Here is a 16,928-nt window from a genome sequence, read left to right as displayed (position 1 = left end):
GAGGCCTCAGGGTCTGTCTGAGTTCCATTCCAGCCAACCCAGCCCCATTTCCAATGCCCACCACTCACATGGCAGTGGACGGAGCAGAAACCTAGGAGTTGGCCAGAGGCCTCCCCCTCCTCACTCCTTCACAGCTGAGTCTGCCCTGAAGCCTTCTATAGATCCCCTTTCTCCCAACCTCCAGTAGCTCAGCCCAGCCCCACCCTGCCCACCACTTGCCCAGTTTGCCCCTGGCCCTCACCTAATTGCTACCCAATCCACATTCCTCATTGCAGCCAGAGAGAGAGCTTTTCAATGTGCCAATCAATCATGTTTCTGTCCCCCACCCCCTTTCCAAACTTTTCCAAAGCTCCCCACTGCTTTATTAGGAAAAAGGCCTAAGTCCTCAGTGTGGCTTTCATGGTGGCTCTGTGGGTGCCCCCTACTCATGTCACCTGGCCTGCACGGGGCATTTGCACATGCAGCTGTCTCTGCCTGCAATGTTGTTTCCTCCTCTCTGTGGTCAGACCTCAGCTGGCTCATCGCTTTCCTGGGAAACCATCCCAACTGCCTCTAGCTGGACAGGTCCCCTGGTCCTCTCTCCAAACAGGTGCTACATTGGCAAGTTTGCATCTATCTGTGCTGATGGTTTCTGCCTGTCCTACCTTCATGAACTAGGGGGCTCAGGTCCTTCCCTGTCTCTATTGTATCCCAACTCTCAAATCGGGCTCAGTGATGAGCCGAAAGTGGGAGAGGGTAAATGCTGAGCCGTTGGCACTGGCGCTGCGATGAGCAGAATCTGAGCATGGAAGGTCGGCATCTACCGAATGTTTGGTGGGCGTGAGGTGCTGTTCTAAGTACTTTAAGTATTAAGTAATTGCAGCCTCCTGACTGCCATAGAAGGAAGGGGCAACTGTTATTCCCATTTTACAAGTGACAAAACAGGTAGTTTGCTCGAGGCCTCCCAGCCAGGGTAAATACAGAAACTGATTGGAAGGCAGATTTATGGCCACCCATACCGCCCACCACACTGCCTCTGCCCAGGGTCGGGAGGAGAGGCTCCTGGTGGGGGGAGTCCATTGGAGGGGTGGGGGCTAGGGTGGACAAGCCTACACACGTACCAGGTGGGGACACATGGCCTGCACTGGCCAGCCACACCAAATCTGACACCCGGCGCCTTGGAGCACATTGCTTGGCCCCCTGAGCCTCTCTTTGCCCATCTGTACGCTGGGGGCAGGGCACCTTGGCAGGGTAGGGTTGTCACGAGGACACACGGGCAGCACTGCAGTGCCAAAAACTTAGCAACCTTTCCAAGATGGAACTGCAAATTGATACAGGCTCTTTAGGGGTTAAGAGGTCTGTTTCGATGGGCAGGGTAAGACTAGAGCTAATATTGGGGTAAAGACAGCAAGTCTAGGAAAGATGACTGTGCCCCACAACAGCTCATCTGTCACCCAGATGTCCACCCAGATGTCTGCTCATTCAGACAGCCTTCTAAGTTTCTGAGCTCTTAGTCACTGAGTTCACTCCTGGTCAATCCTTGCTTTGAAGGAAACTCAAAGTAAGACACAAAAGTGGCTCTTTCCAAAGTCTCTGGTTACTTACAAACTGAGTGGCAAATAGCCGAAATATAAGGGGCAAAACAGATCTAACATCATGTAAAGTAGGAAATATATACAGCCTTATAATACATTTTAAAAAAAGATTTTGCTGCTAATACTTGGATTCCCACCTTTTTGTGTACCCCTAACAAGAGGAAACAGGCCAAATCTGACAGTGATATTCATCTCTGTTATTCCCGCCCCCAAGGGAAATATGTATTAATATGCCTCTTCCCTTGATAAATTACTACATAGAAAGAAAAGGCTGGCACTCATTTCCCGTGGCTTCTTCTGTGATTTATGACTGGGCACTGGCAGAGCCGTTGTCTCGATTCATCTATAGATGAGCCTGTTCTGGTTTCCGCAGCCGCCAAGTGACCAGTCACCCGCCTGCCTCACCTGGGCGGATGGCTGGTGTTTCCCAGGGCTGTCACCCTTGCATCTGCACTGTTTCATCCACTGGCTCTTTCTTTTGCTCATTCATGTGTTGCCTCATTCACCTATCAGACACTTGTGCAGTACTGACAGTATGCCAGGCACTGAGCTGGACACTGTTGGGACAGCAGGTGAGGAGGACCCCTGGCCCTGCCCCCTTGAGCTCACTGTCCAAGAATTCCAGATTTGCTAGGCACTCCCAAAATGGGACTACCCTAGGTACCCAGAGTACTTAAGGGCATCGTTGCTTTCCCAGGGCAGCCAGGAAGAGCAGCAGATGTGAGAATGGGCCCTGGACTCAAGCAGACCCTACTTGGCTGCTCTGAACTGGGTGGCTTTGGGTGAGCCACTGAACCTCTCTGAGCTGATCCTTCACCCGAAAATGGGCCAGCGGCACCCATCCCAGGGGTGCTATGGTCTAGTGGCCAGCATATCACCCGTGGCTCTGGGCAGACCTCCTGCAGACCCAGCAACCTGGGCTGAGGGCAGCAGGAAGGACACGGAGCCCAGTTCCACGGGACCTAGGCAGGACAAAAGTGGTACCACCAGCCAAGAGAGCTGAGTCCCAGCACCATACGCCAGGTGCCACCCTTATCATGGGCTGGGATATGCCTTCCCTGTGTCTGGGCTGGTGGGCTCTGAATCCTCAGTGCTTAGGAGGCATTCCTGAAGAGCCCAACCCCCTACCCAGAAACATGCAGTTCCCTCTGAAGAGATGCTCTAAGGAAATTCAGCTCGAGGACCTTTCCTAGGACCAGCAGTTTCCTAGTTCTGTGATATAGACAAAGACACTTAGACTGCAGGCCTCAGGTTCCTCTCCTGTAAAGTGACTTCATAATGCTTGTCTCATGACTCTTTGTGCTGGTTTACCAGATGGCCCACATAATACACTATTTAGCCCATGCCTGCACACAGAGCTGTGCCCTTCAAGAACCTGGGGCCTGGTCTCTGCCTCCCTCCTGCATGCAGTCCAGGTATGGACTCCCTGCCCACTGGGGCCTCCAGCAACCCCTCCAGCAGCTCCTCCTGCCTCTCTGTGGTGTGATCAATGTAATTGGTTTCTGAAAACCCCCCTGGACCTGCAGGCAGCATAAACAACAGGCGTCAGAACGGAGGTGATATCTGAGTCAAATTAGTGTCAATATGACAATAAAATATACAGCTTGGAGGAAATATGGGCTGTAAACAGACAACATTTCAATCGGAAACATTTCAATCTTCTCAATGTGGTAGGAGTGGGGGAGTTGCAGTTGTGGCTGTGGCCATGCTGCTGTTAAATCACTGATATTCAACAGCATAACACAGGAAAATTCCGTTTTAGGGCCCTGGTGACAACCAGTGAATTCCCTGCTCTCCAGAGAGCCGCTAGGCAGAAAGATGGCCTTGGATTACCTGACTGGGTGTCTATTACCTTCCATTGCAGCCTCACTCCTCACTCTTCCTGCTATGAATCAGCCTCCCTGAGCAAGAGGCAGTGGGCTTTGTGGGCTGCAGTAGGCCAAGAAGCTCGAGGGAGGGGGGGCTTTCAGGGGCAGGCGCTTTGCCCTGCCCACGGCTGGCCCTGTGCCCTGGGAGCAGCACAGGGCTGCGATTTTCAACTCCGTAAGAACTCATCAGAGGCCCCTCTGCCTTCCAGCCTCTCCTCCGCCACTGTGGTGCTTTCCCCAACATAGGATGTATACTTGACTCAAACAAGATTACTTTAGGCTTGATGGAGACTGATAGGGACACCTTCCTCAGATATTATCAGGTTTCCCAATTCAGAAAAAAATACAAAGCTCTATTTTAAGATCTATTTTTTTAACCCCAAAGGGGAGTTTGTTAAAAATACAACATTAACTTAATAATCATGTTGGTGTCCCTTGGCTGAAGTAAAATTTGTGATGGTGATTTGCCAGTGATTGAGCTGGGGATGCTGCTCTACTGGATGAGGACCCAGGTGAGCTTCCCGCACACCCACCCACCCCGAGCACTTCACAGTCCAGCAGACCTGGTCTCCAGGCCCCAGCTCCATGTTGAAAGCCTCTGGAAAGTTTTCTCCTCTACAATCCTGCTTCCTCTTGGAGCATGCATGACGGAACTGAGAAAGGAGCCTGAGGTGGGTGGGGTGGCCTCAGGACAGGTATTTGTCCTGCTGAGGAGCCCACACCACAGCCCCACAGGAGGTAAGCACCCAAGGACAGGACCCAGCATGCTGGGCACTGCCGTGTCCCTAGCAACCAGGGCTGTGCCTGGCACACAGGAAACGTTCAGTAAATACCCCCAGAATCAATGAGAGAATATGAGACACATATACATGCAAGCACACAGACAGGGAAGGCACAGTCTCCCCAGCTTCCCACAAGCTTCCCAGGTCCCCTGCATCTGCATGAGTTTACAGGTTGTGGTCGTGTTTATGGGGACTTCCTAACATGAGCACACATGTCCTCAGAGAGTCTCAGGCCCTTTCCACAGGTGGTCTCCTGAGGGGTGTGGGCACGCCCAGGGCACAGTTTTCTCTGTGAGTCTGAGCAAAAACAAACTTGTCGGGAAGATACACTAACACCTCCACAGGGTGGACGAGGGCTTCCCAGGAGGGGCTCTCACCAGACCCGTGCAGCTGGACTAGCCAAACACTGGAGCTGGTGGGCTTTCCTGGCTCTCGTGGCTCACAGGTGGGCGGGGCTGGGGACACCCCAGAGGCGAGTGTGGGCACAGCTGGGCACAGGCCTGGGCTATGAGCCTCAGAGCCCCTTAGGGACATGGGTGATCAACACATCCATGTAGGCGTCGGGGCTGAAAGAAATGCCTGAAACATTTAAAAAAGCCAAAGTGAAGTTTCTGGTTCTAGTTTAAACTGGTTTGAAAAAAACGTATTAAGTAATGACAAACACTGAAGATCACTCTCACGCCCGCTGGTGAGCTTCCCTCCTCAGCCCTCTCACCTCCCCAGTTATGGACGCTCAGGCCCCAGACTCCGCTAAAGGCTGAGGCCTGCAGGGCAAAGCCACCTGCTCCCAGCCTTCTCAAGCCCACAGCTGCCTGCCCAGCACAGTTTCTTCCCTAATTCATTTGCATCTTTCTGTCCCAGGTTCTTTTGTGACTGTCACTCACTCACCCCACAAACAGAGCCCTACTGCTTGGCAGCCATGCTCCCAGACCTGCCAGGCGCACCCGTCTGTTAATACACCAGCCAGTTATGGTGTGAGTGCTTCTGGCAGGTGGGCAGGCATGGAGGGAGGTGCAGGACCCCAACAAGAGCTGATGCGGCTGGGCTCAGACTGGATTCGGGTGGTGTCTAGAAGGGCCTCCGGATCCTGGTGCTGGCCATGGTGTGGCCCTGAGCTTGGAGAGCCTGCCAGCCATGGCAGCACAGGCAGGAGCTTTGGAGTCATCTGGGAGCTGGTGGTGCCACAGGGTGGCAGGAGCACAGTGCAAGTGGGGAAAGAAGGCTGGCGGGAAGGCAGCTGAGCCCTGTGATAGGGTGGCTTTTACCCTGAGGGCCATGGGAACCATTGGGCTGCCCACGGAATGGCTGAGGGGATAAAAGATCAGTGTGAGGCAGCACTGGGGTGAGCGAGCCTGAGCTGAGAGGCAGTGCTGGGAGGGGCACAAACAACTGGATGGCCAGGAAAGTTCAAGTCAGACTTGGCAGGCTTGTGGGATGGGATGGATGGGTGGATGTGGTGGGGCCAAGGAAAGGGTGTCCAAGAGGCCTTGTGGCACTGGGCTCAAGCATGGGGTAGACACCTGTGCCAACAGTTTAGAGGAGGTGGTAGATTTGAAAGAGGGGAAAGCATACTGGTGGAAAGAGATTGGAACTAGCATTACCTGAACACCTACTGTATGCCAAGCACTGAGCTAAGTTTGCACATGTGATCTCATTCAGTGTGTTCAGTCCATGTGACATACGGGTCTGGGAATCACTGTCCAGACCCATTCAGTGCCACATCACTGCCAGGTCAGCTGTCACAGCAAGAAACACACAGGTAGAGCTGGCTGAGACCTGCTCGCAGCTCACTGTACAAACTCTCTTCTTGCTGCCTGCCCTGCAAGCATGCCCTCCACCCACCAGCCCAACCACTCTGAGCTGAGCTGGAACACATCAAGCTGACAGGCCCTCTCTGAGGCCAAGGCTCACAGGGCTGGCAGATGGGCTGTGCTGCCTGGAGGTGATGTGCTCAAGGAAGAGCCGATGATGATGACAGAGCAGGGCCTGGAACCTTGACTTATGAACTGAGCAGATCACTTGATGTTGGAGCCCCAGTTTTCTCATCTTGAGGTAGGGATAGTAATTCAAGCCCTAGGAAGAGGGCTGAGGGGGTCACGGGAGGATGTGAGTAAAGGCCGAGGCAGCTGTCATTCTGATTCCTCATGTGTGCACAGTGGGCACTTACGTTTGCCGACGTGACCCCTCCTGCCCTCCTGGGACACCTGCCTGATCAGACCCTTGGGCCGTGGCTTCTTTGTGCCACCCACCTTGAGGCCTCCTTGGAAAGCAGGTCCCACTTGGAGGTGGCTATATGAACCGCCGCCCCTTACGTATGTGTCACTGTTGCTGTTTGGGTTCTAATTCTGACAAGTGGCAAGGATACACAATCTCATTTATGCCTCCCTGCTGCCTATGGGGAGTGCCCATAGGGAAGTTCAGAGACAGAAAGAGGCCAGCACGTGGATCTGTGTGCTCAGGGGGCTTCACCGCATACCCTGTACACAAGCTTCACACCCTGGACTAACCCCATCCTGGGGGAGCTTGGGGGTGGCACAGACAGATCAGATTCTGGGACAATACCCATGAGAGCTGGCATTGGAAGGACTGCAGTGCCCTCTTCTGGGTGACAGGGGATGCTCAGAGGGCCTCAGGAACCACAGGCATCCAGAGAGACTTCCTGGAGGAGATGAGACCTCAGCCAGGTCTTTGGAAGCTTTGCTGCAGCTAGAAAGATAGAGTTGTAGTGCCTAGTGTGAACACAAAGCCCAGGGCAGAGTACTGGGGGCACAGGAGGGGCTGAGGGGTGCAGGGGCCCACTCTGGTCTTTCAGCCCTGCCTGGCCCTATAGGACTGCCTACAGCCTGGGCACCATGCTGTCTTTGTTGGGTAGGTCTCCCTGTAGGCCTGACTGCTCCCTGCCATCAGGGAGCGAAAAAGCCACCCAGGCAGGGCTTGAGGAGAATGAACTTGCAAGGGTTACCTGCTCGCCCCTGGCTGTGGCTTTCAGCTCCACCACCTGGCCTGGATCCCTGGATTGCCCTAGGCTGGGCTCCAGGACCAGCAGGTATAGTAGTGTTGACTGGGGGCACTCAGCCTTCCCTTCCCCCAACAACAGGGGCTCATGCTGAACCAGGGACTCACAGACAGGCACCCCTGTGAAGGCAGCTGGAGGACAGCACTGGTGGGAGGGAAGAACTTGGTATCTAATGGGCACCAAGAACATCTACCCAAAACACTTGATCTCCTGCCCTGCCATTCATGTTCCGCCTAAGGCCTCCCAACACAATTACTAATAGTCCGTCCTTAAGTACTCAGGCCCAAATCCCTGTTGTCCTCGATGCCCTTCTTTCTCCCTAACTCAACATCTGATCTGGGAACAAATCTTGTGGCTCTACCTTCAAAATCTATCTGAAACATGACCACTTCTCTCCACCTCTACAAACTGGACCTCCCCACACCCAACCTGCTTCCACCTTGCCCCTAAATCTATTCTCAGATCAGTGGCCAAAATAGGATTCCTTTTAAACATGAGTCAGATCTTATTACTCTGTCCAATCACCTCCAAGGGCCCCATCTCACTCTGCATGAAAGCCAAATTCTTACCAGGCCTGGAACTCTGGCCCTGCTCTGCTCCTGCCCCTCATCACTGCGTGCCTGCTGGATTTTTCTGAGCTCAACAGGCACTTGCTGCCTCAGGCCCTGTGCACTTGCTGTTTCCCCGTGCCAGGATCACTCTCCCTCTTTCAATTCTTTGCTTGTGTTATCATCTTCCCAGTGGGGACTTCTCCATTTCCTCATTCAGAATCATGCCCCCATTCTACCCGGGGCTCCTGATGCTGTTCCTGGCTTTGACTGTCTCTTCCCACCATGCTGGAAGTTCCATGAAGGCAGAGATGAGTGTGTTTTGTTCCCTAGGTGTTTGCAATTTCTAAAACACTTCGTGGCCTGTGGTGACTTGCTTAAATATTTGTGTGTGTTGTTGAGACTCAGCTTCCTGTGGACAGCAGTCGTGGCAGGGATTGGGGTACATCCCAGACCCCTCTTGAGAGCTCCTCACCCTAGAAGGGGCAGCAAGCGCACTCCTCAGCCACAGGGGTGTCTGTCAGCACCCCCTTCTTGTCCCCCACCTGGGCCCAGCACTCACCATCCACTGGATTGAGGTAGTCGTGGAGATGGGGTGCACCAGCAGGACCCCCACTCTGCATCAGCAGGTCCCCGTATGGTGTGGGGTGGCCTGCCATGAGGGTCATCTGGTGGTAATAGTCTGAGGGGTTGGTGCCTGGAGGTGGGAGGCCAAACAGTCCCCTCTCCTTAAGGTGCTCGTGGGCTACTGTGGGCAGGAAAGAGGGAGACAGAAGGAAGCTGTCAGAATCTGGTAAAAAAGAAGAGAAACATATACCTGCCCTGAGGGGCCTCCTCAGTGCCTTTAAGTCCCAGGCCCCTGCCATCCCTGACCCTGCTCCCCACCCCACCACGCTGGAGCAGACAGATCCTGGCCTTTGCATTCCTCCATTTCCTCAAAGCTGTAAACAACTGCACCCCCAACCCCCCAACTTCACCAGGCCCCACAGAACCCAGAGCTCCAGGCCTACAGGGTCCTGGCTCAACAGAGTCTCCAAAGGAAAAGGAAGATGCAAATGAAGATACCATGGTGGCTAAACAGCAGGGCAGGGCCAGCCTGCCTTAGCACTAAAGGCAAGATCACAGGCAGGATAAAGCTCCTCCCCTGTCTGTAGCTGCAATCCTGGGGCATCTGCTTCCAGCCCTATATTCAGCCCTGCTGGGAATTAGCACAGAGGCAGGAAGGGCAAAATGCAGAATTTCCTGAGGAAAGAACAAACCTACCTATTGGGAGTCCTGGCTTTTCCCAGGTGTGCAAAATTGGGAAGGTACCACCTGTCTGAGCTGGCTCAGTTTTCCATCTGTCAAATGGGGGTAATGACACCACCACTCAAATTACTATTAAAACTGGTAGTAACAGTCAGTGTTGTGCTGGGCCCCATTGGGTCTGTGCAGGCACAGCACTGAGGGAGTCCTATCACCCTTTAATTTCACTGAGCCAAGGGGAACCATTACCATCCCCCAGCAGAGAAAGACTGGCACTGAGAGAGTTAAAGCTCTTGCCCAGGGTCACAGAGCAGGGAGTTTGGAACTTAGAGGCCTCTCTGCTATTAGTCTTGGCAAACACCAAAGGAGGACTCACATGCAGCAGGCAGAGAAGCAGCCAGTCCAAGGAGCAGCTGGCCTCCTCCACTTCCTCCTCCTCCTCACTCTCTCCTGCTGTATCCTCTAAAGAGTCCTAGCTGCAGCCTCTGCCTGTCCTGTGCATGCCTAAAACACCATCCCCTCCTCCTGTTTGCCTGTCCACTCATCCCAGAAGTCTTCCCAGAGTACACATTTATCCTCAGCACATGCAGTCTGGCAGACACTGCTGATGAACTTCCTGGGCCTCATGAGGGCAGCCACTGGGGCTGGCCAGCTGCTGTGTGAGCCCACCTGCTGTCTCTACTCACTCAGAGGCTTGGTCCAGGGCCAACAAGGACTCAGGGTATCTGGCCCAGCCCTAACAAGAGTCAGGGCCATGCAAATCAGACCCTCTGGTGCCAAACACCTCCTGCTGTCTCAGGACCCTGGGGTTGCAAAAAGTGGGTGTGATAGGAGTGTGATTACATGAAAATCAGGCAAAAACAAATCAATGTTCCATCAGTTGAAAATCTCTCTTTCAAGGGCAGCCCTGTCTCCCCATTTAGCTTTCCATAGGCTACACTGCTGTCAGCCAAGACTACACTGCCCTTGATTCCCCAAATCTCCAAGAGGGCACTATGTTCCTTGTCCCTCCCAGACCCCTCTCAGGGCCCTCTCTAACCCAGGCCTCAGCAGAACTGATAGGCTCTGCATCCTCCCCAGTAAATGTGTTACTCTGTTTATTAGTTTCTGAGGGCTGCTGTAACAAGTTAGTACAGACCTGGTGCTGACTGCTGTAAAACAATAGAATTTTATTCTTTCACAGTTATGGAGGCCAAAAATCTGAAATCACAATGTTGGCGGGGCCACACTGCCTCCAGAAGCATCAGGGGAGAACCTGTTCCTTGCTTCCTCCAGCTCTCGGGGGTCACCAGCTTCCTCAGCTTAGGGCCCCTCACACCCATCTGTGCCTTGTTCTCCCATGTGTACATCTTTTGTAAGGACATTTACTTCTCATTGGACTTAAGGCCCACGTGGGTGACCCAGGATGATCTCCTCAACTCAAAATTCCCAACTTAATCACATATGCAAAGGTCATTTTTCCAAATGAGACACCTCTCAGCTTCCAGGATTAGGAAGTGAACACATCTTGTGGGGGCATCATTCAGCCCAGTACACCACATGAGAAAGTCAAGGCCAGGGCAGCATTTGGGAACTAGCCCACTTCCTCATGCTCTAGGTCAGCCCATTGATGGCCAGGTCGTTAGGAGCTATGTGGTGAAGCACAGACCCACTTTCCAGGAGTAGGTCAAGGCCATGCAGGGGACCCACACAGAGTTCAAGGCTGGGTTCCAACCTGAAGGGCTAGCCATTTTCATGTCCCATGGCTGCATCTGTTCACCTTGCCTGGTTTCTTTTTGGTGAAGATCAGGCAACGTGCAAACTGCACAGCCTGGAAGAGAGCCTTTCTGTACATTGGAAGCCAGAATTCTTCACATTGTGAAACCCCAGCCTGGGACTTCTCAGATCCAGGCGTAAGCTTCAGCTCCCAGTCACATCCATGAACTGGGAAAGGATCTATTCCCTTTGGTAAGGATGGACGGTGAGATGCAGGGCCCACTGGGACCATGTTACTATAGCATCTGCTGTGGGCTCATGAGTGCATGTTGTATACATCCTCCAGCCTGGAGGAGGCTCTAGACTGAGTGGGAAGGATTTGGTAGGCATATTTTGAGAAGATGCCACCTGGCTGTTTTTGAAGATGGCAGCAATAAGTGGCTAACAGGCACTGTGGGGCAGCATGAGGCATGGATGATGCCTACTCTGTGCTAGGGGTGGGGTGGGGCACTCCTCAGGAAGACAGCATGGGTGGAGCCAGCTTCCAAACAGGCTTACTACTGTCCAGTGTGAGTGTGTGTGTGCATGTATGTGTTTGCATGTACATATCAGTGGTGGGCATAGGCTAGAAGTATAACATTTTAGACCTGAAAATCATATTTGTACCATGTAACCCTGCCCTTTTCTGTCTCTAAAGAATTGGGTGGAGGTGGCCATCTGATCTCTGAGCTGGGCCAATCAATTCTCTCCCAAGCATCTCACCTGAAAGACACAAAGCCACTGGTGCTCATTCATGGAACCTTAGGGCCAGGGTACCATTTGGAGGCCTATTGACATGCAAGGGGCACATAGATCAGGGATACAGGCAGAAACCAACCTGCTCTGCCTTCCTTCTGCTCTGGGGGCCTGTGAGATCGCCTGATATAACACCACTTTACTGGACCCCAGCCTCTGTAGATTTTGGTTTATTGCAATCAAATAATTCTCACCTACGATAGGACCTATGTGAACAAACCCTACCATTATTATTATATAATCTGCATGCAAAAGGGTATTTATAAGCAGCTCTTTAATGAGCACAAAAGCCAATGGACCCCAACTTCTCTTGGCCTTCACCATTCATTTATTTAAAAACCTGTTGTTCAGGGGTAGCAGGGAGGAATGCCAGACTGCTCTCTATCTATGGGGACTGAAGCTGGGGAATCAGCAGTGTTAGTGTTAGTGGCCTGGCACCCCAAAGCCCCAGGCCCTACTCACCATCAGCAGGGCTGAGGCCTCTGGCTGCAGAGATCGTGGGGAGTGTGGGGCTGCCGTGCACAGCACGGAGGTAATGCTCCATGTGGGGGCTCACGTATGGGTGGGCAGCGTTGAAGGGGGACTCCCCCGGGCCAATGGGGTGTGGGGATAGCCGGATCAATGAGATGTCGGAGATGACAGGGCTGCCACTCAGAGCAGGAGGCCTGCAGAGAAAAAGGGAGCATTCTAAGAAGGCATGGCATGCCTCAGGAGGACACGCAGGGAACCCTGCCAAGCAGCAGAACCAAACATGCAACCAGTACTTTTTATTATATGTGCCAACACCCCTGGGTCACCCTTCATGTAGTCTGAACCCTCCTACATCAGGCAGAGAGTGCAGGTTGAAAGCTCCTTCATGCTGGCACAACTGCACACTGGTCACTCTGGTGTTGGTGATGGAATTCTCCGCACATGTGATTGGATTTGCTGGACCATGGGCTCCAAGAGCCACACACATGTGACCTGTCACCATTGCTTCTCCAATGCCTGCTCAGGGATGGATGCATAGAAATAACAAATAAACCTCTGTTAAGTGAACAAATGCACACCTTCTGCAAACATGTATGAGAAACAGAACACAAAAATGCTAACACCAGAATCAGAGGAAAGATGGCAGCATGAGTAGTGTGGCAGAAATCCTCTCAAAACCACATATATTTTGAAAATACAGCAAATACAACTATTCCTAAAAGAGTGACCAGAAATAACAGTACTCCAGCCAGTCTATATCTGGGAGAAATCTACATCTCACAGAAAAGGGTAAGGTAAAAAGCCATGACCTGGTGGGACACGAGCACTCCCCCCACCCCAGCTCACCAGCGGGAGGAAAAGAATCAGAGTGGGGAGGGAGTGGAAGCACAGGACTGCTAAATACCCAGTCCTAGAAATCTACCCTGGGAGCACAGACCCACACTGCATGGTGCTCTGGAGATTAGAGGGGCTGAAAAGCAAAGTCTGAGACTAAGACTGCGAACAGGTTCCCACAACTGGCTGCCCTGGGACAAAAGAAAAGCAGGTGCTTTAAAGGACCTCTCAACAGTTAGAGGGCTGCAAAAGGGGTAAGGGTTCAGGAGAAGGAACATGTGGATAAAATCGTCCTGGCACACTCCACCCAGCAGGCTGGGAACTTTCAGGAGCTTCAGGCGCCCTATGCCCCTGGTTGGCAATGCAGCCCTGAGGCCCCTCACCACGATAAGCAGCCTGCCGCTCCTTCCTCCCCACTGGCACCTATGTGCAAACTGGCTGTCCCCACCATTGCTGCAGACCAGCCAGAGGTCAGCCCCGCCTACAGCTTAAAGCAGAGACTTCTTTCTGTGCACAGCTAACTGGCCCAGACCCACAAGCTGCTCCCTGTGTGCAGCTGACCGGCACAGACAGCAAAGATGGGTGCTGAGACCAGGAGCCACGAAGGGGCTTTGTTACTGTGGCAGAACCCACCCCCCATGCCTGCAACTTACGCCATTGCTCTAGGCCATCCCGAGGGCCACCCCGCCCATGGCAGTTTAGGTGATTAATCCAGAGACCTATCCCTGCAGAAAGTTAACCAGCACAGACAGTGGAGACAGGCACAGTGACTGGCAAGCAGGAAGGGACTTTGTCCTCCAAGCTGACACCCACGCCATTTGCCGGCAACCACTCCCATCGCTCCAGGACTATGAAAAGGCAGAAGAACCTTGTTCAATCCAAAATCCCTCAAACATCAGAAAGAGAGCTCAGTAATACTGAAATTGCCAATCTTCCTGAAAAAGAATTCAAAATAAAAGTCATAAGCATGAAAATGGAGCTACAGAAAAATATTCAAGATCTAAGGGATGAATTCAGGAGGGAGATAATTGAAATGAAAAAAAAATGGAGGGATTTAAAAACAGACTAGGTAAGGTAGAAGAGACAGTGGATGGAATAGAAATCAGAGAACAGGAATACAGAGAAACTGAGCAGAGAGGCAGAGAGAGAAAAAAGGATCTCTAGGAATGAAAGAATATTAAAAGACCTGTGTGACCAATCCAAACGGAACAATATTCACAATATAGGGGTACCAGAAGAAGAAGAAGAAAAAGGGATAGAAAGTGTCTTTGAAGAAATAATTGCTGAAAACTTCCCCAAACTGGGGGAGGAAATAGTCTCTCAGGCCATGGAAGTCTACAGATCTCCCATCACAAGGGACCTAAGGAGGACAACACCAAGATATATAATCATTAAAATGGCAAAGATCAAGGACAAGGACAGAGTAATAAAAGCAGCCAGAGAGAGAAAAAAGATCACCTACAATGGAAAATGCAGCAGGTTCTCAACAGACTTCTCAGCAGAAACCTTACAGGCCAGAAGGGAGTGGCATGATATATGCAATACAATGAAACAGAAGGGCCTAGAAACAAGAATGCTCTACCTAAGGAGGGATTAAACAATTTCAAGATAAGCAAAAGTTGAGCAAATTTACCTCCCACAAACCATTTCTACAGTGTATTTTAAAGGGACTGCTCTAGATGGAAGTGTGCCTAAGACTAAATAGCTGTCTCCAGAGAAAATAAAATCACAGCAAAGGAAGTAGACCAACTAAATACTAACGAAATCCTAAATTAAATCAGCTACCCACAAAGTCAGTCAAGGGATACACAAAGATTACAGAATATGACACCTAACATATAAAGAGTGGAGGAAGAAGAAAAAGGGAGAAAAAAGAATCTTCAGACTGTGTTTATAATGGCATAATAAGTGAGTTAAGGTAGACTGCTAGATAATAAAGAAGGTGCCCTTGAACCTTTGGTAATCATGAATCCAAAGCCTGCAATGGCAAAAGTATGTATCTATTGGAAATCACCCTAAAGTAAATGGACTGAATGTACCAATGAAAAGACATGGAGTTACAGAATTGATAACAAAGCAAGACCCATCTATATGCTGCCTACAAGAGACTCACTTCAAACCCAAAGACATACACAGATTGAAAGTAAAGGGATGGAAAAAGATATTTCATGCAAATAATAGGGAGAAAAAGCAGGTGTTGCAGTACTTGTATCAGAAAAAATAGACTTCAAAATAAAGAAAGTAACAAGAGACAAAGAAGGACATTACATAATGATAAAGGGGTCAATCCAACAAGATGATATAACCATTAGAAATATCTATGCACCAACACAGGAGCACCTACACATGTGAAGCAAATACTAACATAATTAAAAGGGGAAATAGAATGCAATGCATTCATTCTAGGAGACTTCAACACTCCACTCACTCCAAAGGACAGATCAACCAGACATAAAATAAGTAAGGAGACAGAGGCACTGAACAACACATTAGAACGGATGGACCTAACAACATCTATAGGACATTCCATCCAAAAGCAGCAGGGTACACATTTTTCTCAAGTGCACATGGAACATTCTCCAGAATAGACCACATACTAGGCCACAAAAGGAGTCTCACAAAATTCAAAAAGACTGAAATTGTACCAACTAACTTCTCAGATCACAAAGGTATGAAACTAGAAATAAATTGTGCAAAGAAAACAAAAAGGCTCACAAACACATGGAGGCTTAACAACATGCTCCTAAATAATCAGTGGATCAATGACCAAATTTAAACAGAGATCAAGCAATATATGGAGACAAATGACAACAACAACATAAAGCCCCAACATCTGTGAGACACAGCGAAGACAGTTCAAGGAGGGAAGTATATAGCAATCCAGGCCTATTTAAAGAAGGAAGAATGATCCCACATGAATAGTATAAATTCACAATTATTGAAACCGGAAAAAGAAAAACAGATGAAGCCTGAAGTCAGAAGAAGGAGGGACATAACAAAGATGAGAGAAGAAATTAATAAAATTGAGAAGAATAAACCACTAGAGAAAATTAATGAAACCAAGAGCTGGTTCTTTGAGAAAATAAACAAAATAGATAAACCCCTAGCCAGACTTATAAAGAAAAAAAGAGAATCTACACACATAAACAGAATCAGAAACGAGAAAGGAAAAATCATGACAGACACCACAGAAATACAAATAATTATTAGAGAATACTATGAAAATCTATATGCTAACAGTCTGTATAACCTAGAAGAAATGGACAATTTTCTATAAAAATACAACCTTCCAAGACTGAACAAAGAAGAAACAGAAAATCTGAACAGACCAATTACCAGCAATGAAATTGTATTGGTAATCAAAAAACTACCCAAGAACAAAACACCCAGACAAGAAGGATTCACGGCTGAATTTTATCAGACATTTAGAGAAGACATAATACTCATTCTCCTTAAAGTTTTCCAAAAAATAGAAGAGAAGGGAATATGTCCAAACTCATTCTATGAAGCCAGCATCACTTTAATACCAAAACCAGGCAAAGACACCACAAAAAACCAAAATTACAGACCAATATCCCTGATGAATGTAGATGCAAGAATACTCAACAAAATATTAGCAAACCGAATTCAAAAATACATTAAGAGGATTGTCCATCATGATCGAGTGGGATTCATCCCAGGGAAGCAAGGATGGTACAACATTCGAAAATCCAAAAACATCATCCACCACACCAGCAAAAAGAAGGATAAAAACCACATGATCATCTCCATTGATGTTGAAAAACCATTTGACAAAAGTCAACACCCATTCATGTTAAAAACTCTCAACAAAATGGGTACAGAGGGCAAGTACCTCAACATAATAAAGGCCATATATGACAAACCCACAGCCAACATCATACTTAATAGTGAGAAGCTGAAAGCTTTTCCTTTAAGATTGAGAACAAGACAAGCATGCCCACTCTCCCTGTTTTTATTCAACATAGGAGGTCCTCACCACAACAATGAGACAACACAAAAATATAAAAGGCACCCACATTGGTAAGGAAGAAGTCAAACTGTCACTGTTTGCAGATGACATGATATTGTACATAAAAATT

The 16,928-nt window shown here is 49.8% G+C and overlaps 1 protein-coding gene across 3 annotated transcripts in view; it reads right to left on the bottom strand.

Annotated features, from left to right (window-relative positions):
• GLI2 (GLI family zinc finger 2) overlaps window positions 1-16,928 on the bottom strand; it is a 279,782-nt gene that overhangs the window by 24,110 nt on the left and 238,744 nt on the right. For all 3 annotated transcript variants that reach the window (XM_057505714.1, XM_057505713.1, XM_036932168.2), the window contains 2 exons: window positions 11,986-12,188; window positions 8,351-8,536 (listed from right to left, as the gene is read on the bottom strand). In XM_057505714.1, coding sequence (XP_057361697.1) covers window positions 8,351-8,536; window positions 11,986-12,188 — 389 coding nt within the window. The remainder of the gene's footprint in view (window positions 1-8,350; window positions 8,537-11,985; window positions 12,189-16,928) is intronic.

The sequence above is a fragment of the Manis pentadactyla genome, chromosome 8, assembly GCF_030020395.1.
Source record: "Manis pentadactyla isolate mManPen7 chromosome 8, mManPen7.hap1, whole genome shotgun sequence".
In the NCBI taxonomy this organism is placed as follows: Eukaryota; Metazoa; Chordata; class Mammalia; order Pholidota; family Manidae; genus Manis; species Manis pentadactyla.
Note: the sequence above shows the minus strand (reverse complement) of the source record. Positions and strands in the feature narration are given on the sequence as shown.